This window comes from Plodia interpunctella, chromosome 3, assembly GCF_027563975.2.
Source record: "Plodia interpunctella isolate USDA-ARS_2022_Savannah chromosome 3, ilPloInte3.2, whole genome shotgun sequence".
Lineage (NCBI taxonomy): Eukaryota > Metazoa > Arthropoda > Insecta > Lepidoptera > Pyralidae > Plodia > Plodia interpunctella.
Window position 1 is genome coordinate 9945738 of NC_071296.1, and position 26222 is coordinate 9971959.

Consider the following 26222-nt stretch of genomic DNA (forward strand, 5'->3'; position numbering starts at 1 on the left):
GCGAATACGTTCAAACGTTCAGATGAGAGAGAAAGAGAAATTAGTAGCAATCTAGCATTTGTCGTCTGTGCAGCGTGGTTCCGACCTAGAATAGGATTAGAATAGCTTATAACTTTAACTCATAGCCTTGGCAGCTGATAGGCAACAAAAGCATTCCCAAGGAAGGTTAACGTCTGGCCGGTTATAAAGACACCATCTTAAAAAATGATAGGTTTATTTTTTTACGTATATTCGTAACCCACATTAGGAATGCTAATGTTGTCTAGGCCATATTATGTCCCTCAGTCGCCTCCTACGACATCCACGGGAGGATATGGAGTGATCCTGTTGTAGGGCGGAACCACCCCTACACGGACTACATACGTTAGTTGTTACATAGTTACGTAATAGCCACTTAATTTGAATATAATTGTTACATTAGACCAATTAAGGACTCGTATTGCACCCAAATTGTAATATACATGCTCATCTAGTGAGTCATACAGCGTTAGACAATTATTTTTGTTGTTTTACTTAATTGACTTACTTTTTTACTTCTTCAATTTTCTTTCTTCTTCCAAAAACCAAGAGGTTTTAAAGATCAAGAAGACTTTATTTCAAGCTTATCTTTAATGCTTGTGTACTGTGTTATGTCAGTTTCGTCAAGCTTAAATTTAAAAACAATCAAAATCGTATCACCCAATTTAATTAAACTATGGATTTCATTGAAAATTAGCGATTAAAATATTTTTACAGATTTTGAAAGAGTGTTAAATGGATCTCAGAACTATACATAGGTATGTTCTTGGTTTCATCACAAAGTGATGAGTTGAGTGATCTTGAGTATTCTTTCGTGAGATAGAAACGAGTCCAAAGAAAATGTTTGTGGTATTTTTACGACTCGATTGTTCTGTTGCAATTTGTTTTACAACTGTTTCTATTTATTGTCTGTGGTAGCTCAACTTACAAGTCATTATTTTTTACTCTTTACAAAAATATACAAAAATGCGTGTTCAGCAGCCGTGTCATCACAATTTGGGGACAATGGTTGTGTGAACGGGACCACAACACAATGTGACGACCACAGACAAAATAAGTACAATGCTTTGCTGCGCGTGTGAGCCCTGACGGAAACCTGCCTTGGTACTACTTCTAATCACGGTGGCCCAGTGGTTAAGACCGTCCATCTGTGATCGAAAGGTTCCAAGTTCGAATCCAATTCGCGCCATATGAGTTTCTATACTAATCTGACTCATGTATAGCAGTTTTTAGAGACCACCACTTGCTTCCGATGAAGGAAAACATTGTGAGAAAACCTGCACACTAAGTTGAAAGTTCTGAGGGCGAAGTGCCGGTTTGCATTTCACTTCTCACTATCGAAACGTAACGAAGTGAGACGCAGCGAACCAATCACATTAAGGTGTGGTTGTCGCTGCGTCACAGTGGCGCATTGTGATTGGTTAGCTGCGTCTCACTGCGAATCGACTCGATTTCACACAGCACTAGTGTGTGTGTGTGCGACTACTTGATTGTCTTTAGGCGAATAAAATATGACAACTGTGTTAGCAATAACACACTCGATATAATACATACTAAATAACATTTAAATGCAAAAGTAGGTTGACTTATGTCTGGAAAATAAAGGGTCAATCAAAAGATTTAAAAAATGGAATTTATTTCTGGCGTGACCGTCTTCATGAGCATCGAGCAGAATGTTTAATTTACCAATGAATTTAAAATGTCCAAAATCGATGGATTCGAAACATTCAATAATGCATACAGATGCTATATGTGTTGTGTATGAGACGTAAAGGGCGCAGTGAGCATTCGAAAGTGTTGTCGCAACGACTTTCACCGCAGTCGGTTATGTACTTACTGCCTACTCGCTCGGTGCCGACTTTTTTGCAACAAAAGTGAAATGTTTGCGATTAATTAAGCGAATCTAGTTCTAGAGTTCTACAGCAAACACACAGAAACACTATGGTACATCGACACATCTGCTGATTTATTTATTTACAACAATCGTATACCATAGGTAAATGTTTTAATTCCTATAGTTACTTACCTATTAAAATTTATATTTTTAGAACAACTTTCAAGCAGCTTTCAAGTTATTTAAATATTATCTGTGGCTTCGTACGTGTAAAACCTATTAGTTATGTATTTTTCCGGGATAAAAGGTGGATACCCTATGTCCTTCTACATATTCTATGCAAAATTTCAAGAAGATTGGTTATAGATATATATGTGAAGAGGTTACAAACAAACATACAAACTTACTTTCGCATTTATAATATTAAATAAGCGATGATTAGGTGTTACGACCAAAGCACGAAGCGCGGCTATACTCGTGGGCTACACTTAGGGTTATCAGGCTAGGCTAGATCTAAGTGCAGTCGATCTCAGTTGGCTAGACGTAGAGTCCATCCCCAAGATTTATGTCAATAAGGCCTCCTATCCACCTCTGAAGTGAAATGAATGAATGAAACGACCGACAAATCAATGCCTTGCAAATCATAGCTGGAAATCATTATTTTCCTGCGGAAATCATCATTCACATGGTAGGCGATGTCTCATAGTCATACCTATATGTGTAAATTCCTTATTATAACATTTTATGAAGCATTTTTCATCAGTAACACCGAAATAACGTGAAAAATGTATGATAGTAGAATTGAACAAGCGTTAAAACATGTTAAATCCACAAAAATTACAATTACAACCGAGATAAATAGAGATGCCTTTGAGATGAAACTAAGAACGAGATGGATAGCTTAATCGGTTTAGGTCAGAGCGAGATAGGTGACAGGTGAATGAGGGGTCACGATTCACGTACCATGGCGGGGTGAAGAGGGGACGCGTCGCCATCGCGATCCCTCTTGTTCTTTTCTTTTCGGTTCAGTTCAGTTGCGTTTTGTATTCCGAACGGTGGGGTTGTTTCGCTCCGGCAACCACATAAACAAGTAAACCCGCGTGTGAAAACTTGTGAGTAAATTTGTGTGACTCAGTGCATTCACGATGGGATGTGGAACGAGTTTTGTGAAATATGTGCTGTTTTTCTTCAACCTGGTGGTCGCGGTGAGTTAATTCTTAAGGGCGTCTATAAGGAAACCGGTTTGGTTTTGTTACGGTAGACACGCTGGTCAGCTAACGTGGCCTTTCAGAATCTAAGTTAAAAACGAAACCAAACCAACCTGACTGGTTTATTTGGAATTATTTTTGTTATTACAACCGGTCATTCGCGGATTTTTGTTCGATAAAAGATCCCATCAAGACGTGACCCTGACGGAGTATCAAGAAGGGATAAGAAAATAGGTACATCTGGCAGATGAAAATAACATTGAGCAAAAAAAAAAACTATTTTATGCGCGCGATGAAAAATTTTGAAGACCATAAAAGTTGATTAGTATAGGTAATACAACCTGATTTAGACGATAGAAGAATAATGTCACAACAGGTGGCTAGGGAAGATAGGTACTATAAAGGTCCTTTACAGACTCTGACATGAATGAAAAAGGTGGCCTTATTAAATAACAAACGAAACAAAGAGCAACGGTAACAGGTACCAAAGTTCTAAGAAGAGAACAGAACACTGAACTTACAATAAAGAGTCAAGTCTGGTTATGATAAACCTTGATAATATTGTCTGTGCGATAAACTAAAAAAAGACGGAATTTTAGCGCGGTTCTTACCGACAGTGTGGGTCACTCATACCTATCATACCTACCTACCTACATTATATAAGTACTTATGGACTATGCCAGGTAGATTATTAACCGAACCCAGGACCTCCAGATAGCGGACGGGTGTGGCCATTACGTTACGGAGGTCATCAATGTGATAAAATCTTCACAATTGTGATGTATCGTCCAATAAAAAAAATGCTAAGTTACCTACGCAGCCAAGTTTGCTAAATGACCATTTAACATACTTGCATTTGCGAATAAAACCTCTCTATAGACCGACTTGCAAATGGCATGGACTAGGAAGTCTAGAAAATCAGTGCATTATCGTTTGATGACTAATATGGTGTCCCAGGTGAGCGACAAACGCGGCATGATAGCGCGTCGCGATGTACCTACCTATGAAAGTACTTATGGGTCGCTGTAATCTAAATACATGCATCATGTCAATGCAGCATTCCATCGCTCACCTAAGACACCGCATAAGTATCCGGTAGGTATAGTCAGAATATAGGTATACTGGGTTACCATATTGTACAGTCGGTCGGCTAACAAGCACTGGCAGATACCGAAGTCAGGTTAAGCAGTCCTCGTACCACTACAGTATTATAAAGAGTACCAAATAATACTATGCAATTGCATTGTGCTAAATGCAATCGCCGCATAGTTGGTCGACATTAGACATTTAGTTGTCAGAAGCGGCTAAGTTGAACCTGTAAGATTTTTTCTTCCATTAACCTCTGCGGACATAAACCCGACACTTCCTGACAGCCGCTCAGAAGTTTAATGCTCCGATATTAATAAACAATAAGAAAAATAGAGATTATTAAATCAATAATGTTTAAAGGACATTTAACGAATGACGACGATAAGTTTTCAACTGCTCGCGTCTGGAAAAACCGTAAAACATCATGACTTGTATGATGTAAAGCATTATCGTTAACAGGAAAAACAAAGAAATATATAAATCAATCGCCAATGCTGATGACAAACCTTAACACCTAGGTCTATATAGAGAATTACGCATTCAATGAGATGAAGTTATGACAGGGCAAGCCGTAAAACATCATGACTTCAACAATGCAAAGCATCATCGACAAAATGATGCTAAAGGCATGTGAACAAATGACTCAGTAACTTACAAATATATGACATCACGTTCGTTTTAGTAAATTACTTGGAACGGCCCACGTCACGCCAGCATTGATTTGAACTGTGCACGTATGTGCATTTCTTGCATACTATCAACGCCAAACATTATCGCATAATCGCTCTGATCACGATTTCAAGAATTTTTGTTAAACAAAACATGCCTTTGTAGCCTTTTTCACTTACATTTTATTCTTGTTTAGAATTAGGATTATTATACGAATCATTAGTGTAATTTAAAATCTTTGTATTTAAGTATTTTTTGTATAAATAGTGTGTATTTATCTGTGTCATTGTTGAACACAAAACACCTGTTGAAAGAAATGATAATCTATTTCTTTTAACAGAATGTTTTAAAGTCAAAGTTTGTAAATTTGCTACCATTCAGAGCAATACTTATGTTTATTTGTAATTTGTCTAGCCTCGAGTCTAAATATGTAATGGTCGGGCCGTAAATTAAAAACATAGACAAATTATTTTGTGCTAGAGATCTTTCACCTTTGTTTGCGAGCAGACAACGTAACCGAGTGGGTCTGTCCTGTTTACGTTTTTAATTTAAAGACAGAGTCATTTCATCTCGGCACTATGCCAAATTTAAAGAAAGTACAAGATGTGGCAACAACTTCTTTATCTGAGGATAAAACTAGGAAGCATAGTAAAACAAAGCAAAGATGTGTTGTTGACTAATCATGTAAATGTAATTTTTTTTTTAGAACCAACAAAATGTAATTTTTTTTTAGAACCATGCCTCTTGTTCAGACTTCGTCGATTGTCTGTTTGATTAGATTTCTAGTTTCAGAGTTCAAAATTATAATTAACTGGTCTATGACTCTTGACAGAAGTTCCATATTTATTTCCGTTTAACGTTTCACCGAAACAGCAATCAATATCGTTTATGTTTTGTTTGTATCCGATTGTATCATCGACATTTATACATATATATTTTTCACACGATAACCCTCTGTCCACAGTCCCACTTATCGGCGATTCAAATGTCACTGCTATTGGGCCACGCACTTAGTGGAAATTATATACATTAGTAAGTTAAAACAATCGGATATTGATCACAGCAGGAAATGGTTTGGTGAATAAAGACTTATGAGAGAAGTAATATTTGGAATGAAATAAAAAAGAGAATACGAAAGAAATTTATTTTTCCAAAACATGTTTGCAGGGTTGAAAGCTCTAAAAGGGAGCAGCATCATTTTCTATGTTAATGGGTTTTGATGTAGCCCATGGGTCTTTTAAAAGTCAGTTTTCAGTTTAGAGACAGCGCTAATGTAAAATACTTGTCGTGTTGTGTGTAGTAATTGGGGGTTTGTACGTTTATCATTTAGGTCTGGACGGTTCAAGGTCGTTTTATCAGAGCGTAATGATCGCATAATCAACTAATATCGTGTTGACAATATATACTACAAAGCTACTAACTACTATACATATAATATACTTTAACAAAACTGATTTTAGACCAAAAATGTTCCATAATGTTTCTTTAAACTGCTTATTTGTGACTAAAATACTTCAACTTTAAACCAAAGTTCAATGTTGCTGATGATGCTGATATTTTCGTGTAATCATAACGTCTTGTATTTAATTGCAAAGTGGATCCTTGGTTTGAATAGCTTACGTGAGGCTTAACATCCCCGCTTAACCTTTAATAAAGAGCCATTTAAAAAATTATATTAACAAACTGCCATCAAATTAAACGTGTCAAAGACACGGCAAAATTAATTACGAGAATTGCATAATACATTATGAATACGTTAAATTCGGCCACTATGGCGCCGCGGAACGGGCTTGCGTGACCAAATTCCCTTCTATCTACACCCTCCAAGTCAACAGGTGTATTTCATTGAATAATTAATGATTCCAATGCCTCGTTGTTATTTCCTTCGGTTTTTATGACTTGTGCATGGGGAGCAGTAGTTGTAGAGGGCGCTAGTGTCTGTTGATATGAATTTATGATTGCTTGCATGTGTAGAAGAAATGTTACTGGCTGGTTAGGCGGGGTCTCTTTTTAAAATCACTTTATTGTTCTATGCTATGGTTTTAGAAGTTTCTTCCTATTTATATTTTCATGTTTGTCTGAAGATAGTGATATAAATTAATTAATGTTTCAAGGCAAGATCTTTCTGTCAGGCTGAGTGTAATGAACCGTGCGGCTCCCCATTTAAATTTCAATATAAATATCACTACATACCTAATATAAACAAATTCGCTAACCGCTATCTGTCTGTCCTTATGTATGCTTACATATGTACAACTATGTGGCTTTTAAATAGATATAGAGTGATTCAAGAGGAAAGTTATGGTTTTACCCAAACAAAGCGGAGACGGTACGGCTGGTAGAAAATAAATTATTATAACAAATATTCTAAACCAATACAAAACTGACCTGATACATATTCTGATTGCAACTTGTAGTCAAAGCAGGATGCTGTCCACAGAATACGTAATAGTTTGCCCAGCTACTGGTAATATGTTGGAAGGTCAATGTGACACAGATAATCAATAACAATTAGCTTGCTGTGTCACTATTTATTACCTACAATATGCAATGTGCTTTGTGTAGTTTGAACTTAGGAGTATATAGGTACGCCGCCGCGTATGATTTGGCGATTTTCCAATTTTGCCATTTCACGCCATACTAGTATCTAGTATCATTAGTTTGTGACGCAAATATCCATCTGCTTCAGTCATTGCCTATTAATGGATTTTTTTTTTTCGTAATTTAAAGGTCCTTTTTGAATTTAAAGAAGTCTAATCAATATTGTAATCTCAGAATTTCCATTTATCCTTATGCAAACCTCAAAATTTAAATTGCAATCACACCGACTGAGTTTGCTGGGATAGTGGAACGTTCGTATTTGTTGAAACACAAAAATATATCGATTTATCATCATTAAAGTAATCTATGGCATATTCGATCATCCAGATCAAACATGCATAATTCCCGATGAGACTATCGATTCCATTTGAAGTCATTTTTTATTATCTCTATATCGATATTTGTAATTCACATTGTGAGTCAATTAAAAATATTAATATGGCTTGCGTTAAAAAAAAATATTCATCGACCAAGTGCACAAGGTCGAATGAGTAATTTTTATACGACCATAAAACTATAAGAACTTTGTTTGTTAAAATGTTTTATGTCACCTTCGGAAAATTTCTCGAATATAGGTCAGGGGAAATGGGAAATGTTTGGAAGGATTCTGTTTTCGGCACAAGGAGATATCCTTGAAATAAGCTGATGTCATCCTTGGCCTCGATAAACCTAGATTGTTTGTAATCCTTCTATGGTTTAGAGCGCAGTTAATTCTACGAGTTATGGTTACTTAATATTCTGATTGTATATTTGATGAGGTCATAGTACAGGATAACTTATAGTATTGTAATATGATAACAAGGACCAAAAGAAACAAATATCGGACCACACAGAAGTGATAAATTTCTCGTTGCTCGAAAATATGTTTTGCTGTGGTTACAACGGTTTGTTCATACTTCTCATTTGTAAAAGGCAAGTTTAAATGAATATTATATCACATACAAGAATTATGGAATCTGTGTTATATCATTCTCTATCAATTAACGTCTAATCAGCAGAAAGGATTTGGATATACGAGATGTGTCGTCAGATACGTGGCCTATCTTTGAATGTGTACCTATTTCAAAATGTCTATTATGTCAACAGACATGTGGCCCATACGATAACCTTTGCTAACTGAACAGTTGTGAGATCTATGTAATATGTACCAAGTCAGTTAATTTATTTAGTTCCTACTTAAGGGACCTTCTGTCTTAAGTTATTATCATATCAATATTAAAAATCTTTTATGTTTTAAATAAATTGATCGACTTGGCCATCGCATAAAAACTCAATGTATCTTACAAGTAATACATATTATATTACATTATATTATGGTCAAGATTATGGCCATAATATAATCTAATTTTTAATGCTCGACTTGGAACTCGACAGATTGGAAGACGTAAAGATTACAAGACTGTTTAAACTCCACAAAATCGATTTATGCGGTTTAAATATTCTACTCCAAACAAAACAACCAGTCAAAACTGTTATTGTTAAGTGTATTGTGTAAAACTGTTATCGGGAAGTCTTTTCTTACCTAGTGTTAAAATGAATTCAGTTTCTCATCATATCGTTGACATGGAAATCTCGTGAAGCAGTACGAGTACTACAACTTCAAGTTGTAGTTGAAAATCGATTTGTTTGTAGTAGTTTCATTTGAGTGATGGAAAATGAAATTGCCTTCGTTAGTTTGTTATTTTTACGCTGTAGTTGTTGATCGGATTTGTGTAGAATAACACACATGTCATCTATTAAGACTTGGGTAAGAAAAACTTCATGTCATGCCCTGCACAGACCTCTATTCATCAGCAATAGTCGTATACGTATACGAATTCGTAGTGAATTTCTTTTGCTTGATGTCGTGCCAAAATACTCTGCGTACGAAGTCGCGGGCATAACTCGAGCTTCATTAGATCTCACCGAAATCGGAGTTAGCAAACAAATATTTAACCAAGAGATTTCATGGTACTCAAGTGTACCACGTGATTCCAACTGCCAGATGACATCATCACAGTCTTAACGACGCCTATGCCCATTTACTATGCATGTTGTAACACTAATGTTTATGGGATAACAGAACAGCTTTGTATTTTATATGCCTATCCGAAAGTTAGGTTTCGTAGGGGAAATTGCAAGTGGTTACCCCGTGGAGGTTGTAATTTCGGGATAAAAGTGTGTTTCATTCCACGTAATATGAAGTTCTATTGAACATGTACTGTATAACTTGACGACCTCGGTGGCGCAGTGGTAAAGTTCTTGCCACTGAACCGAGAGGTTCCGGGTTCGATCCCCGATCGGGTCATGATGGAAAATGATCTTTTTCTGATTGGCCCGGGTCTTGGATGTTTATCTATATATGTATATGTTATAAAAATATAGTATCGTTGAGTTAGTATCCCATAACACAAGTCTCGAACTTACTTTGGGGCTAGCTCAATCTGTGTGATTTGTTCTAATATATTTATTTATTTATATATAACTCTTATACTATGAATAACAGTACATGTTCAATAGAAAATATTAGTTCGCCTTGCGAATACAACAAGCTTGGTGAATATTTAGCACGTCTTAAAATACACTTTCCCTTGGCGTGGGCTATTGTTAGTCGAAATCGAGCATTTGTGGAAAATGTTATAATCGATTCTATCATTCGAGTGGTTAAAATGCTGTGTTTGGCAATGGTACAAACAGACAACAGAGGGGTTAGTGCGGGTTCTCATTTCACTTTTCACTTCTGTTCGCTGCGTATCACTTCGAATCGATTCGATGGTGAGAAGTGAAATGCAAACGGCACTTCGCCCACAGGATAGATTTCGCCCGCGTGAAAGCTGAAATTGATACAAACTGTACATCATATTGTTTTCGATTACCCTGACTCCATCGGATTATCTGAGGGCTCCATCGGATTTTAGGATCCTCACGATAGAAGCTGTCGACTATTGACGAATTATCAATATAATTCGTCAATAGTCGAGACTTGTATTTGCAGGTTCCGTTGGATTCTCTAAGCTTTGAATTGTGCAAAGGCATTATATAGTCAACAGGCACATCAACCTACCCAAAATTCATTGCAATCTCGCCGGTATTACGGCGCCATAGAGATTAATGCGGGGTAACTTGATGTGCTGTTGACTGTACTATTTTACTAGCGTAGTAGCTTATCTTATAGCTTAGTTGACAAAATCAAACGTGATCAGATGTCAGATGGTTAGCTTCCGTCTCAAGTGACATTGGATCTTCTTGTGAGATTTGCTGCAGCGCCATTTTAATGTCTGATGTCATTCGACCTTTAAGAGTTACGTCATTTTGAGACTCTTTAAATAAACTACAGTCTTGTGGTTAATATTTGTTATTTTGATTATGATATATGTTGTGTTTTGCTCAAATTGTGTTGTCTCAAAAACATGATTTTCGTGAAAATATACTCAGTTGTATTGAGTTTAAAAATTTGGTTTTAATGAAAATTTTGATAGGTTATGTTTGCATCATGTAGCAGTATAGCGTTCTTGGTTCTGTCCTTAATTTATTTAATTAGCCTGTTATAATTATTTTTCCGGTAACTGGATATACGAGTTATACACAGACCATTACAATATAATTATCTGTAAGTAATAATATCAAGAATCAGACATCAATTACTAACGTTCGGTAAATGCTAATGATTGTCGGAAGATAGATGGATACGTGAATTGGTTCTAATTAAATTAGTTTCCTGTTCAATTCAAGTGGTCAGTCAACCGGACACTGTGATTTTAACACAAGAAGAATTTAGCATTAGCTGGAGGATAAGAATCAGCAACGTTCTAAACAGAATAGAAAATGATGAAGGGAAAATGACACTTGATACCTACGACACGAGCCCAACCTTTATTACCGTACCTGTTTTTGTATAAAAGTTGACAATATTTAAATTTATAACGTTACAAACATAGATAAAAGCAATATATATGTTACAATACAAACATGGTGGCATATTCATAAGTAAAAATTGATGACGAGCTTGTGGTTAGATTTCCACAGGATGAAAAATATTGAAAGGTGGCCATTACTCGTGCGTTTACCCGCACTAACCACGATTGAACCATATTTCCTCGTAGATTCACTATGGAAATGCGTGGATCATCGCGTTCGCCGCTCTTTGTCTATGGCCCTCTGCCCCCGCGGGCGTGTCCTCCCCCTCATTGTGGCGGGGTCAGCGACCTGGACTTATGCAATGCCCATCGAAATGTAAGGGACACCTGGAACCGTATGGTAACGGAAGTAGACTTACGTAGTACGTGACATGCCTATTTTCCATATCGGTGGCGTGAAATTAGCTTATTGATAACTTTTTCAGACGGATTGATGAACGTTTTTTACTTTATGAATGCATATCTGCGTTAAATTAAGTACCTAGGTAATTTATTATTCAATTCGCCGCAATATACGCCTCTCAATTAAACTCTAAATTTTTTCTAATATCATCGCCTTGAAACCTGTGACAGTGTAAATTAAACCGCCGCCTTATTTGCGGAAGCTGTTGTTTTCTGCTATCTTTGGTCGCCTCGATCTACTTAGATACGGAGCAGTTCTATTCTAGGGCGGAAAACACACTGCTGCTAAACAGCTGTGTCCTTCTCCAGTCCCGTTTATTTATCCTAAAAACGTTCAATAATTTACTTAACGATGCGTGCTCGTACTAATTAATATAATTTTTGTTTCTTGCTGATAGAGAAACTAAAAAAGTAAAAAAAATACATCATGTCTGTAGTAATAATCCCTCCACAATCGATCCCCTAATGTGACATCATTTAGTCTCTGTCGCGACGTCTAGACAGATCCCCCAACTCTCGAGCTTTGATAAAATGCATAATTTAAGTATTTCTTCTCGTAGGTACTGTAACAGCACACCAAACTACTCAAATTAATTGCGAATTTGTTATTTTTGCTATATCCATGAAAGTATAAGTTGGCTATAAGGAGATTAGTAGGTGGTTGAGTTACATTTTGAAGATACTTAAAACTTCAAACACCTTTACACCAAAATGCATTGGATATTAGACCATGGAATTAGTAGGTACTCCGACGAAGTACTTACTAAATCCATGCATTAGACTTAACCACAGACCTAAGGACACTGTATAGTAACGAGTACACCGAAAGCCAAGAGTACACATGAGGCCAAATAATACGATTTCTCGACTACATTTAGTCTCGAAAATAAGATTTAACTCCAATAATACGATCAGTTTATTTGTAGGTAACGTTACGTTTTATTTCTGGCAACACCTCGTATATAAATATCTAATTGAGAAACTCCTTTTGCGGATGTTGGTTAGCTCGAATTCTTTGTACGTCGAACGAATGCAAGGTTCGTGATGCAAGTGGCGCTGAGTCGAAAGAATTTTCAAGTGGGCTGTCCGCGCTTTGTGCGCAGGGATGTTTCGCAGTCGTTGCAAACTATGAATATATTTATTTTTGGAAGACTTGCAACTGGGGGCCTACCATCAACTGTTACACAACGATTCAAATGCAGAGCAGTTCAATTTATGTATCTCATTAGTATTTAAAACTTACTTATTGGTACGAATTCGCGTTGCAGATGAGTTGAGGTCCTACACTTACTAATACTAGTCGCATACATAAGCATCGCATGTTGGGAAACGATAAAAATAGTGTCTGGAAGTTTTAAACACATATTCTAATAACACTTCTTCCGGAACTCATTCGAAAATTAAAACAGCACTTTTGTGATGAAAATTAAATGAAGAATTGAATGACGCCATTTGCGTATTCCCTAGTTTTAGTTACAGACCGATACCAGCAGTTGTAAATGTGACTAGGTCAATCGCTAGGGCCTTGGGTCTAACCTTCGTCGGATTACATTCCCTAAGTAATGGGTTCAGGGGATATATTTTAGAAGGGAGGCCACAGGGAAAGGTCACTTAGGGTACAGCTTTATGTTAGTCTTTCCTTTTTGAAGGTCAAAAATGTCTCTGGATTTCTATGCCAATATTTTTCGCCTGTTCCAACTATCTTTAATCATATCTGCTAATTGCATTTTATCACATCGCAATTACCATGTAACATTAATAAATTCATATTTTTATAACTATAATAATATATTATTATGACTTTTCAATTATTACTATTTGGTGATGGTTCCGGAAATCAGGGACTTAACAAATTTTGAGAAATATTTCTTGCTTCTGCATATTATGCAATATTGCAGTGATTGATCAATACAATATGTATTCTTATTTTCTCAATGCAATATGATGCACGCAATTATTTTTTGTTTCCATAAAGTAGTAGACTTCCAGATTGGCCCGTCTTATCTAAAGTAACCTTCTAAAATAGAAAACCCCTAAAATGTGTGAGATTGTCAACCCTACGCCACTGCATATTACGCAACATGTGCATACACTCGGCTGCATTATGCAAAGCGTAAGTCGGCCACCACATCAGCCACGTCAATGACAGTCAATGTGCCATATGTAGAATTACAGATAAAAAAGGTTCTTGGTATTCGTACGGTTGTACTCAGTTTGCAAAATACTTTGGATAAATCCATCTGTTCTATGCCATTATATTGGCAATGTCATGCAGTCATTATTGATCTATTTGGACATTTTAAATTCCAGTAGTTACAATAGTTAAAATTTCTGGTTTAATTTAACTGAAAGACTTTCAACTGGATTACGAATCTCGTAATCATGATCTTTTAACCATACTTTACATCTTATGCATTTGGAGATTGAAAGTCCGCCTGAGATTCAGTAAATAGTATTTCCTAAAGTTAAAACAATTTAAAACAGTATTTATCTACTACTTTATAATTATGAAAAGCAAAAACTAATCATCGTGTCGTATAAGCAAAAAAAAAATGGTAGGGACTTCACGGACAAGAGCCTAGCTCTTAAATTCTGATGATGATGAAAATCATAAAAAGTCTTTGAAAGCAGTTCATCAAATAATTTGTTGTCGGTTCCGTTTCTGTTCCTGCCTTTTATTATACTAGGTATAGGTATACAACTACGATACCAGCTTTTATTTTATCCTATAAATGCTTGGCTTTTCTTTCCTTCTTCTAGATTGCAGTTCTAAGCCTTTTATAAAGTTGTCGGTCGTAAACGAAGTGTTCAACAATTTTTCTTCACCTTAGTCTTTTTGCAGGAATATCCAGACCAATATTATAAAAAGTGTTCTTGTGTTTGTTTTTTGTTTTTCACGTCAAAACGGAGCAACGGTTTGAGGTGATTTTTGGTTTGAAGAGGCGGAGAGTGTCGTTACTACTTTTCGCCGCGGGCAGCAACTAGTAAACCATATTTTAATCTAAGGAATTTTTCAACTTTGCAAACAATGATTGATGATCCATAAAAAGAAAATTAGCTATTGTGTTCCTATACAGTCACACTTTTTATTGCGTTTATTTAAAGCTATGCGATAAGGAAAGGGGGCCGCGCGGATGTTCAACCCACACGATAAATGTAGGTACTAGTTAGTTTGTAAAGGAAGTTCAATAACTCTTCTGTCTCTCACCTGTATGATAACAGAAACGAAATTAAGGCATTCACTCCATTCAGACTCATTAATTGCTGTAGTTTTTGATCGAAATTATTCAATTGGACTAATTGCTTGCGCGACTTTATTTGTACGCGAATTAAAATCCCGCATTTTTCAGTTCCAGTGGGAATTTTGGGAAATTATCTCTTAGCGTTCTCCTGCACTATGAATGCTATGTCCAGTAATAAGGAAGGAGCACTTGCGTGGCCAAAACGCGCCAATTAACCTCGCTTGCTCTCTCTTGATCGAATTAGCCACGAACCCGATGCGCACTACGCACTGAATCGCGCTGTACGTAATTTTATATGGAAGAGTCTACAAACTTCAGTTTGTCGCCCTGCGAGAGAAGCTGCCATCGTCTATCTGGAAGTCGCTTCAGACTTCGCACTCGAATGCTCGATAACTCTCAAAACACATGCGACTGTGGTGCCAATAATGTCTCTCTGCCTGATTTGTCCTGAATTCAAAAAATTCTAATACAAATAATTTATTCAGAAATTAGACCTTCACAGGCACTTTTTCACGTCATTTTTTATATCAAATAGTTATTTCTCACAAGCTACAAACTACTGGCATTTCGGAACGACCACTGCTGAGAAGAAATGCCGAAAGAAACTCATTTGAACAGTGTTGGTCCCTATCATGCCAGAAAGGCTTACCATTATTGTTTCTTACAATTTGAGTGCCCAAACACCTGCACTCGGGCTGATGGCAGCCACAAATGAAGGCATTGAAGTGGCTCATTTTTGGAAAGATATGATTTGTTGTCTTGTCTCTGTATCTCGTTGTTGTATGATGGCATTTGACAACGAGACGACACGCATAGAAAAGGTTTTCTTTGATATTTTCTTCTACCTTTCCATTTTAAAATGTTGTTAGTTGGAATAACAAGGAATTATTTACCACACACAATGACATTTAGATAGATCTAATCAAAAGAAAAAAAAGGCTTCTTTCACACCTTTTGGGTTTTGAACGTATTATTTTACTTCTCGCTTATTAAAATATCACAATAGCTAAATACTACGGTTTAAATACACCATAACAGTTATTATGAGTAACAAAAGGGTTTAAGACAACTCGAGCATAAACATTAAAAATTACTTTCCTATCGCGCAAGCCGCCAAAATCGGTTCACGGTTAAAAATAACCGTGAAATAGCGTTTAAATAACCTGACGAGTGGCGAGTGGTACAGTTAACATCACATCAACCTACACAAACTCAATTCGAATCGCCATTATTATTATGGAACATGCGTCTACTTTGACTTGCTGTTTACTGTACGGTTGCGATATACGAACGCTCTGGTACATACTGTTTGTATCAAATAACTCATTTTTGATTGGTTTTCTGTTCCTCGTCAAAAATTTCACATTTTAGAAACTGATTAGGTACGGGCAGATGACATTCGAAACTAACAAGGGTTAGGTCAATAATATCAAATTTTGTAAAAATAAAACGTAATCGAGAATCTGAGAGAAATATATCTGATAGACTATGGAATTGTTCACATTCAAATAAAAATAAAAGATCGCTTCGAAGTAAGTACCTGCCCCTTTTTTTAAGTTGGTTAATCTGTAATGAAAGTAGATTCTTTTTCAGAATGTATATACTATGTAGGTATGTACTATGTACATAACATAAAAACACTGAAATTTTGGTAATAATAGACGACGCGTCTTATCAAAGTGACAATTATATTATAAGTTACCTTGGAACACAAAATTCATTGAAATTACCATGTCTTCGTAGTCCAAGGTTTTTGTGTGTATAGAATAGATTGCTATAAATATTTTATTATAGCCATATTTGTTTCCTGTACAAACAAACCTACAATATCCATAACAGGACAAAACCTTTTTAATCGCGATGATGTAAGAAATTAACCATGCTTTTTTTTCATCTCTGACCGACATTTTTGTTATTACATAAATGGCAGTGTGGTGCAACTTGAATCTTGAATACGCATTATGTAAGCAAGACCATAAAGAAACTAATTGGCTTTCTCTGTTTTGAATGCGATTTCTTTACATTTAATTTGCACTGTGTATCTATTATCCTTACAATAAATACATCAGTGAAAGGAAAAGTTAAATTGTTTTGTGTACTTACGCCTGGAAGTATTTACTTCCAGGCGAAGTAATACAATCATGTGAAACGTAAGGTTTACTGATTTTTAGGATTGAAAGCTAAAGTGACGTATTGATTATTTGGTGTGGTTCCGCCCTAGAATAGACTCAGTCTATACCGTGAATATCTTACTAGGCGAAAAAAGGTCACATAGGGCTGCTATATACCTATATATTGCATTCCTAAGGAGGGTTCACGCATGCGACCGATTGTAATAATGAATGATCTTCAAAGAGGAATCTTTAAAGATTTTTTCACACTGATCCTGGGCTTCGTGGCGACACAGCTCTAAATAGCAACCGAGAACACCAGACGTCACTCCTTATTGGGAATGTTATTATTGTCCATCGTGATCCTTTGTCACCTCTTACGACGCCAAAGGGCGTAAGTTATGCAGTGGTCCTTCCTATTCTACGGTAAAACCACGCGACACCTCTGTGTATTATCGATCCAAAATAGAACCTTAATTTTATTATGCTTTCGTATCGGCGGAAGTGACAGGTCATTACATTAGTGTTACGGGTTATTGGAGCGCATAGACACGGACTGTAAAAACTTTAGAACGAATGTAATAAGTTATTATTGTCTAAAAAAATGATATTCTTGGTCATCAATTGGTGATCATATACCTATGTTTAATTTTGTTACTAGCGACTGGCTTCGGATAGGGTCATTTATGTATGTATATGTATAAACCTTCGGGAATAAATTGTCTAAATAAAAGTGAAAATTGGATTAAAAATCGTTTGCGTGCTTTAAAAGAAAGCTTAGAAACAGACAGACGCTGAGGACGACATTGTCGTAAACTACGTAGTGATTGTTAGATTGTAACCCATTGGCCCACATAATATGTTTGCACACATTTAGTTGCGTGCGCGCCTTGTTATCACATACGAGCGGTCAAACATAATAAAATGTGGAACTATCTAATGCCTTATAGCACAGTTTCTCTACAAACTTTAAAATATATTTTTTTTGACGACTAAAATAATTTTGACGACCTCGGTGGCACAGTGGTAAAGTGCTTGCCACTGAACCGAGAGGTCCCGGGTTTGATCCCCGGTCGGGTTATGATGGAAAATGATCTTTTTCTGATTGGCCCGGGTCTTGGATGTTTATCTATATATGTATTTGTTATAAAATATAGTATCGTTGAGTTAGTATCCCATAACACAAGTCTCGAGCTTACTTTGGGGCTAGCTCAATCTGTGTGATTTGTCCTAATATATTAAATTATGTTTTTAAATTATAAATCTGTCCTGGCTTCGCGTGGACAATTTCCTGAAGAGATAAAATTGAGTAACTTTAATTTACTAGTTTTTACTGGATACGTAAGAAATTGTGAAAATGAAAATAATTATTGGTAAATGAAAATGATTATATCATGTTATTCTTCCCACAAAGATCTGAGAATTCACGATAATGTTTAAAAAAGGTAAACAGAAGAACATAAACGGAGTATTGAGAAAGTTTTTCGAAAGGATTTGTTATGAAAACAGAGAATGCTAATAAGAAAGATGTACTTAATGACATGTACCTAATATGTGGAAACGTATACCTCATAGAATGGATGGAATAGACATGGAACGTACAAAGAAGAAACAAAACATTGGTAGGGCGAAACAGCGTGATGTCGTTATGTGACTGACAAAATATTGCTAATTTACTAATTCCCAACCTTGATGTTAGCAAAATTATGGTTTCGTCGTACATACATGAGAAGAGAAGAACATAAACCACAGGGAATTTCTGCCATAGCATAGAAAAAGTGATCTAAAGTTTTCAGACAATTCTTCGTCAAATTTTAACCAATGAAAATTCGCGTGCTCAATAATCATTCATCTTTTTTAAATTATGAAACGTGTGTTTTACATAAAAACTACTATTTAGGGGTTGATATTTTTAAAAACAAAGTAGCCAATTTTTCTCCTTGGGTCATTAACTATTTCTAATCGGATCAAAATTCTACGGTATAACCGTGAAAGCGTGACATAGAAACTGAATAGGACATACATAATTGTAGATATTATAATACATGGAGATATTATATAGATTGTATTATTAAATATGGATTCCCTTTCTTCCCAGCTGGTCGGCCTCGCGATCATCGGCATCGGCGTTGCGTTCCTTCTTAAATGGAACACCGTGACAGACCTCCTCCACGGCATGAACGTCGGACCATGGCTGTTCATCCTCATTGGCGCCATCATGTTCCTCATCGCTTTCTTCGGCTGCTGTGGAGCCATCAGGGAGAGCCACTGCATGGTCGTCACTGTGAGTTTTTTTTTATTTCACTGTTAGTAAAGAGGCATTGATATGCTGGGCGTTGTGTTCCTTCTTAAATGGATCATTGGCGCCATCATGGTCCTTATTGCCTTCTTCGGATGCTGTGGGGCTCATCTGTGATGAGCTGTGATGTGCTCATGTGTCGCTATCAGGGAGAGCCACTGCATGATCGTCACTATGAGTTTTTTTTAAAACAGATTATCTTTGGCCTATATGATAAAAGATATTTGTGCTGTGTTTTATTTATGTTTTACCACAAATGCCATATGTATGTATAAAGAGAAACCTGACTAAGCACAATAGGCAGGTATATTTTTTGTGAAATCTATTTTATATGTGTTAATAATTATGTGAATATTTATTTCTTTAAGATGTTTTCTGTCTCAATCTTCAAGATTATCAAAAACAAGAAACACAAACAAGCTCGTATATCAAATTATGCATTTGCATTTGGAGCAAATTAATTAACTTTTAACATAAAGTTTTTAAAAGAATCCATTACTTATTGCAAAAAAATTAAAGAAACAAGACTTTTTTGGAATTACTATTTTTATTTATGTTGGAACGGAGCAATTCGATTTTAGGCATATTCGACTAAATTGATTGCAACTGCGACGGTCGGTGACTAATTTGTTGTTTATATTTTGTAACTTTTATTTCCAGTACGCGATATTCCTGCTGGTGATCATCATTCTGCAAGTGGTGCTGGCTGTCCTACTGTTCGTGTACGGAGGCTCCTTCAAGAACGAACTCGAGCACACCATAGACAGGATGTACAAGACACGCAGCGACAACGAAGCTTCTGTCAAGGTCTTCGAGAGCATCGAGAAACAGGTATTTTATACATAGAATTTGAACTCTCATCTCTCCTACATGATCGTTTTGTTCATTTCGGCTTCGGAGCCGGAATGAACAAAACTTGCCTACTATTTATTTATTTAGAAGTAAGATTTCACTTCTGCTACTGGAAAATTTTCCAAGTGCATCCATAACACGCGAGCTTGTATAAGAAAGAGTGTGAACGAGTACCTTCTTAGGGAACGGGTGTGACAATATATGAAAATTTATTGGATAGTTTCGCCATTGCCCACTTGATAATCTCTATAATTTATTACTACCGTAAACTTAAGATGACGTGTGTGTATTTAGAAGTTTCAAAATCTTGTCTAATCTAGTCTTGAAACTGTTGACAGAGGTAACGCAAATATAATTGGAGATTTTGTTGCACTCTTCAACATTTCCTTCATTGGAGGACGTATGAATGCTAACAGTTTCAATAACTGAGTGTTCTACTCACGACAAACTATTACACTTGATTTCGTCTACACGGGTTCTGTTCTTATTCCTCCAGAAATTGTCCCGTGGTTTACATTGGGGTCTTCAAAATGTATCATCATAAAAAACAAGCTACAGGTAATCAAACGAAATTTCCAGTTCCAATGCTGCGGTGCCCACGGCAAGTCCGACTATGGCGTACTGGCGACGCCTAAGTCCTGTTGCAACGAGAACGAATCCATGCTGAACTCGGACTACCTGTGCACCAGCTACAACCACGAGGGTTGTGCCGACAAACTCGGCGCGCTCTACGAGAAGTGGAACAAACCTATCGCTGGGATCGCCATCGGTGTTGCTTGTGTTGAGGTGTGTACACGATGAACCTATTTTTATATGGCTAACTAGTTTATCCACGGCTTCGTCATATATTTTTTGTGATTAATGTGTTTACCCGTGTCCGATTATTAATTCTACGACCAATATTTTTGTGTGATAGCGGATCGTCTTTGGTCGTCCATTCAACATGACTTTCATACAAACTTTCACCCATTGTAGTATGGGGCTTGATTTTTGAAAAAAGTAGCCTATGTTTGCCGTGAAAGCGGAACAGACAGACTTACGCATTTATAATATTAGTATGGATAGTCCATCATGTACAACCACGTGGGCTGTTCTATGAGAAGTGGAACAAGTCGCTATCAGTGCTGTATGTGTTTCTCACAAACATTTAACAGTTGAGACTAAAATTGATATCTTAATTGGTTAATGTTACCAGACTGTACCTATCTTACGAATCCTGGTAGCTTTGTTTGTTTTTGCAATGCTTTTTCTCCATCTAGTGACCGCTAGTTGGCAGACTAATATATTTTTATCTGTTTTACAGGTTGTAGGCGCCTTGTTCGCGCTGTGTCTCGCCAATTCCATAAGAAACATGGACAGAAGGTCTCGCTACTAATATTTTGTACATTAAAACTGGTACCTATGAACACATTTTATTTTGGTACTTCTTACTGACTGGGAGGCTATGTCGCATGGCCTATTATTGTATTACAATAATGAATATCATTTGATTTCTCGAATTGAATATCCAAACGAATATATATTTTTAACGAGCATATTGCAATCAAAAGATATTCTGAAGCTGTTTAAAATGGTGATAATCTCACAAATTATATGGTTGTTGTTGTGTGGTGCATTGAAAGGTGCAAATGCTTTTACTAGACGCATATTGGCTTCAGTTGAATGAAGATCCTAACGCATGTCACTAAATACGCATTTTGTTTTGCATTTATCGATTTTTATTAAGGAATCTTATTTATCTCGAAAAAACGTAAGTCTACAATCAAACAAAATCGTTTTTCTTTTACAAATTATATAATAAAATTATACTAAAGTCAATATGTTAAAGTAAGCACGCTTCTAGAAAAAAAATGCGCTTTTATTGTGAATATGGCTGAATAAAATTATTGGGCGTTCCATGGTTTGGCGATTAACCGACTAAAAACATGGCATAGATTGTTGTTTCTGTACAAAATTAAAATAAAACACGAATAAAATGAGTACTCATTTGTTTTAATATAACTAAACGAGATAAATTACCGAATAATTTTCGAAGCAGTCGAGATTTCATAGTTTATCTTTACTTTAGTCGATTAATAGGCTGGAGCTCACTGGCAATAGTGATTATACGGATCGGCAACAAATGTTACTAAATGGGGTGGTATTAATTTAAAATGTATGTGATAAAATGCTTTTATTGGGTTTTGCTTTACTAACATTACCGTGCAGTTAAAGGATTTTAAACGTATGTACAAATGAGTTTTTATCTTTAAGTACTTTAAGTTAGTAACTTAAAATTTTTAGCAATATAAAGTGAATTTTCTTCAGTAAAATAATAACTTCATTTTCACGGTACAATAAAGCACAGGAATTGAATAAAGCATATTTTGTAAAATTTAATAAAAAGCATAGAACTATTTTGCCAAAATAATTGTGTGTCAAGACAATGTTGAATAATAATTAATGGTTATATAATAACATTGTCTTAATGTTTAATGTTCGATATATGCGTGTTAGGTAGATATTCAATTTATCTGATATATATAAAACTAATTAACACAATTATAATAATCGACTAACTTAATATTTTAAAAAAAGCTTACCTAAGCTAAGAATCTCTTTAATGAGAACAATAGTCGTGAGGGCAATAAATAATAAATTTTAAAATGATTGCAAGTATCTATTTTCGTATCGAAATTTTTTGCAAGATGGCAATACTCGACTGATTCCACAAATGTTTCGTTAAAATGACTTGCGACTATTTTTCCATACTATATTGTTTGGGCTCTTAGTCTCTTGTTGTGATATTGAATATGATAAATTTATTAATATAATTATATGTAACACCTATTGACTTTTATATTGCTGTTTTCTTTTAAAATATATTTTACATTTTAACATATTTTGGAAAATATTATGGGCGGCAATCTGTTTTCTGCTGTTTTTTGTAAGAAAAAAGATGTAGTGCCAAACTAGGCTTACATCTAGAAGAAAAATAGTTTTTGTCCGTAAAATAGGATATGCCATTAATTTGTACTGAATAAATATGTGTATAAAATTGTGTTGTTTTTTTTACACAAGTTAACCACAATTTGAGAACACCTTCGAAGTGAGTTTCGTTTGATTATATTATTAGTCGCCTTGTAAATATGTAGTCATATTTATTTAACGATACACTCCATATCTATTATGAATATGAATATTTGGTTCTTCGCGGCACATCTTGCATGGCATGGCACATTTAAAAACGTTGTTAGACTTTTTCCAAAATAATAAAAACTTGTTTAATTGTAGTATGATTTCAACTACGTATGCAATGTACCTAATGATTTTAAGCTCTTGTCTTATGGGTATGCAATGCATGTTATAAAACAAAGTTTTTTTTACTTTGTTTTATAACGTTTGTAACGTGTTTATAACGTTTTATAACGTCGATGTGGATCCAGAAGAAAGGTTGACGTTTTCTTGTGATCTGAACCTGTAGATATTAATTTTTGAATGAACTTATTTAAAAATAGTTCTTATTCTCCAATATAACTTTTACCTGTAGTCTCTAATGAATATGCATGTATGTATAGATATAAAAATAAAATATATTTTTGTTATTTTTGTATGTGGTAGCATTGTTATTAACAATTTACGGTACCAGTAAAAACTATTTTGATTTATGTATAAGTATTATTTTCTTTTAAATAAATATTGACTTCATGTTTAAATGTTTCAGGTACGCCTAAAGAAAGCAGATATCAACACAAAAAAGAAACCGAGACTCCGATATAATATCGATATGTACAATTTTAAGAATTTAGTTTTCGATAGCGCAACACCCCACCTCTTTGAAAATAAGTATCGACACGATATATTATTATTATAAATACTTCGATTGAAACAAGAATTTCTTATTTTATTGTTTTCGTTTATAAAATAAATTATTGAAATATCATAAACTACTCGGATGAATTTGAAAAGTTAATTTATTCATATGTGCCCATGTGAATGTATCACATTGTACACTTGATCTGATTTTTGCTGTTCTTTATTCGATAAGGTTTTATAAAAAAAGTATTTCTACAACGTTTTATCTGATAATGCGCACAAAAGCACAGTATAAATGCGATAATTGCTTCGACAAATCTCTTAATGAATCTCTGTTCATGATGTCAGTGGACGTGCCATTATATTCTCATACCATTTAATTGAAGAAAGCATTAAGGTAAAGAGATTTGTCGGTTTGACACCGTCCAAGGCGCGATGGATGAATCAAACTAAATTTCAATTACCTATAATGAGTTAGAGAAGTTATTAATATGTACTGCCTTTCAAGTCATAACTATAATATTCTCAAGTTTAATAATAAGTGGATAACACTTTGTATTTATAATAAAGTTTTTCATTGGTTAGCGTATTTGAGTACATTCATTAGACATTTGATTTTTGTGTACTGATACTGATGCAATATAACCGAAAGCATCGTATATTTTCATCACTATGACAAAAATGTGCCTTTTTTAAATTTGACCGATTTTCAATTCGAACATAATGTCTGAACTTTTTTATGTACGCGACAAATTTAAGTTGATTTCAGCGTAGATACAAAAAGACTTGGTGTACCTAATTTTTAATTTAGTTACAATATTTTTTTTGTGAAACAATTAGTATTTCGTTATATTGAATTGAAATTCCTTGAATTAACGTTATTTAGAAATTACTTAGTAAGTTAGGATTAAGTACTGTTTATAATATTAAAATGTTACAAGAACAGATATTACTAGTATTTTCATAATTCAAAGTTGTAATGGTTGTAAGTACGTCCATTTTACAAAAAAGTAAAGATTATATAATTATATAACATGATTATGATTATATCGATTTTATAAGTGCATTTCTATTAAATGTGATTTATTAAGTGTTTCTCATACTTACATATGTAAATAATTTAATTGATATTATTGTATCTCTTTGTATTTGGCGGGAGCAAATGTTTGTGCATTCCCGACGAATCAGCTTCTATGTGAATGATTTACTATGTATGGTGATTAATAAATTTTCTACTTCTAATTACTGCTTTTATTGAATAAAATGTATAGAATGTGCCAGTTCTCCTGCGCAGTTTGTAAAAATCAATCAAGACATTATAGGTGATGGGCTAGGAATCTGTTATCGTTCTGATAGTTAGACACCTACTCCAATTCAACAATAAGCATAATGGTTTCAGCCAAGAGTGGCTTTTGAGTCTACCGATTCTTGGCTTTTCTATCTTCTGTTCCATTTCAGGATGAATGAAAATCTTTGTATACTGTACCTATTATTCGCATGAATTCATTTTAGTAATCTTTATTGCCTATCCTTAACTACCTAAATTAGTTTAAAGAAATACGTGATGTGTAAGAAAATAAGAATCGACTAAAATAAAATCGATTCATAAATGTCCTAAACTCGTTTTGTTTGAGTTATACCTATTACATCCCTAGAAATCGAAACTGACAGTTAATTACATTTGTTTTAAAGATTGACATGTACAACAATGTTGCCAGCTGCTATGTAATCTCCTGAGATAATAACTAATGGGAAGAACTATTAATGAAAAGTATATCTCTGGGGAATTAAAGCGTTTTTATGTCTTTACGGGGAAAATGTATTTTTGGGGTATAATTTACAGGGTTTTTCTTATTTTCGGTCGATAGATTAAAACCACTTTGATGTCTACTTAAAAGAAAGATAAGTGCCCAAAAGCCTATTTCGGTGGTTTCTTGGCCAGAATAGGTATGACGGAGCGGCGCATGAATTTCGTGAAAATTTTACAAACGTGATCTGTCACGCTTTGAAGCTTAGCTGCTTGGTTCGAATCTTTATTGCATTTTCGGTTTTCGGGGAAATATAAAAAATAATGGTAACACTAAGAATGACATGACATTTGTATTATGCGTCAGTGCGTGGCGTGACATGAATAGTGATGCCAAAAAATCATAGTTCCATTACCTATCGATAGTAGACTTCAATATTCAGTTAAGTGCTTACCTAG

At 35.1% G+C, this 26222-nt stretch overlaps 1 protein-coding gene across 2 annotated transcripts; it reads left to right on the forward strand.

Moving 5' to 3' along the window:
* The first annotated feature begins 2876 nt into the window (after positions 1 to 2876).
* LOC128683151 (CD63 antigen-like) lies at positions 2877 to 25258 on the forward strand. Of its 2 annotated transcripts, none has more exons than XM_053768433.2 (6): positions 2877 to 3057; positions 19169 to 19354; positions 20030 to 20200; positions 20801 to 21007; positions 21525 to 21616; positions 23925 to 25258. In XM_053768433.2, the coding sequence occupies exons 1-5, from the start codon at positions 2998 to 3000 to the stop codon at positions 21594 to 21596; spliced, it is 696 nt and encodes a 231-aa protein (XP_053624408.1). In that variant the 5' UTR covers positions 2877 to 2997; the 3' UTR covers positions 21597 to 21616; positions 23925 to 25258. The 2 variants fall into 2 exon arrangements, with proteins under 2 accessions (XP_053624408.1, XP_053624415.1); XM_053768440.2 differs by having other exon boundaries at positions 21525 to 21583.
* The last annotated feature ends 964 nt before the right edge of the window (positions 25259 to 26222 follow it).

Coding starts and splice junctions, on each gene's coding strand:
- LOC128683151 (XM_053768433.2), top strand. CDS start 2,998: ATGGGATGTGGAACGAGTTTTGTGAAATATGTGCTGTTTTTCTTCAAC. Junction 20,201..20,800: donor TCGAGAGCATCGAGAAACAG/GTATTTTATACA, acceptor CGAAATTTCCAG/TTCCAATGCTGCGGTGCCCA. Junction 21,008..21,524: donor TCGGTGTTGCTTGTGTTGAG/GTGTGTACACGA, acceptor TCTGTTTTACAG/GTTGTAGGCGCCTTGTTCGC.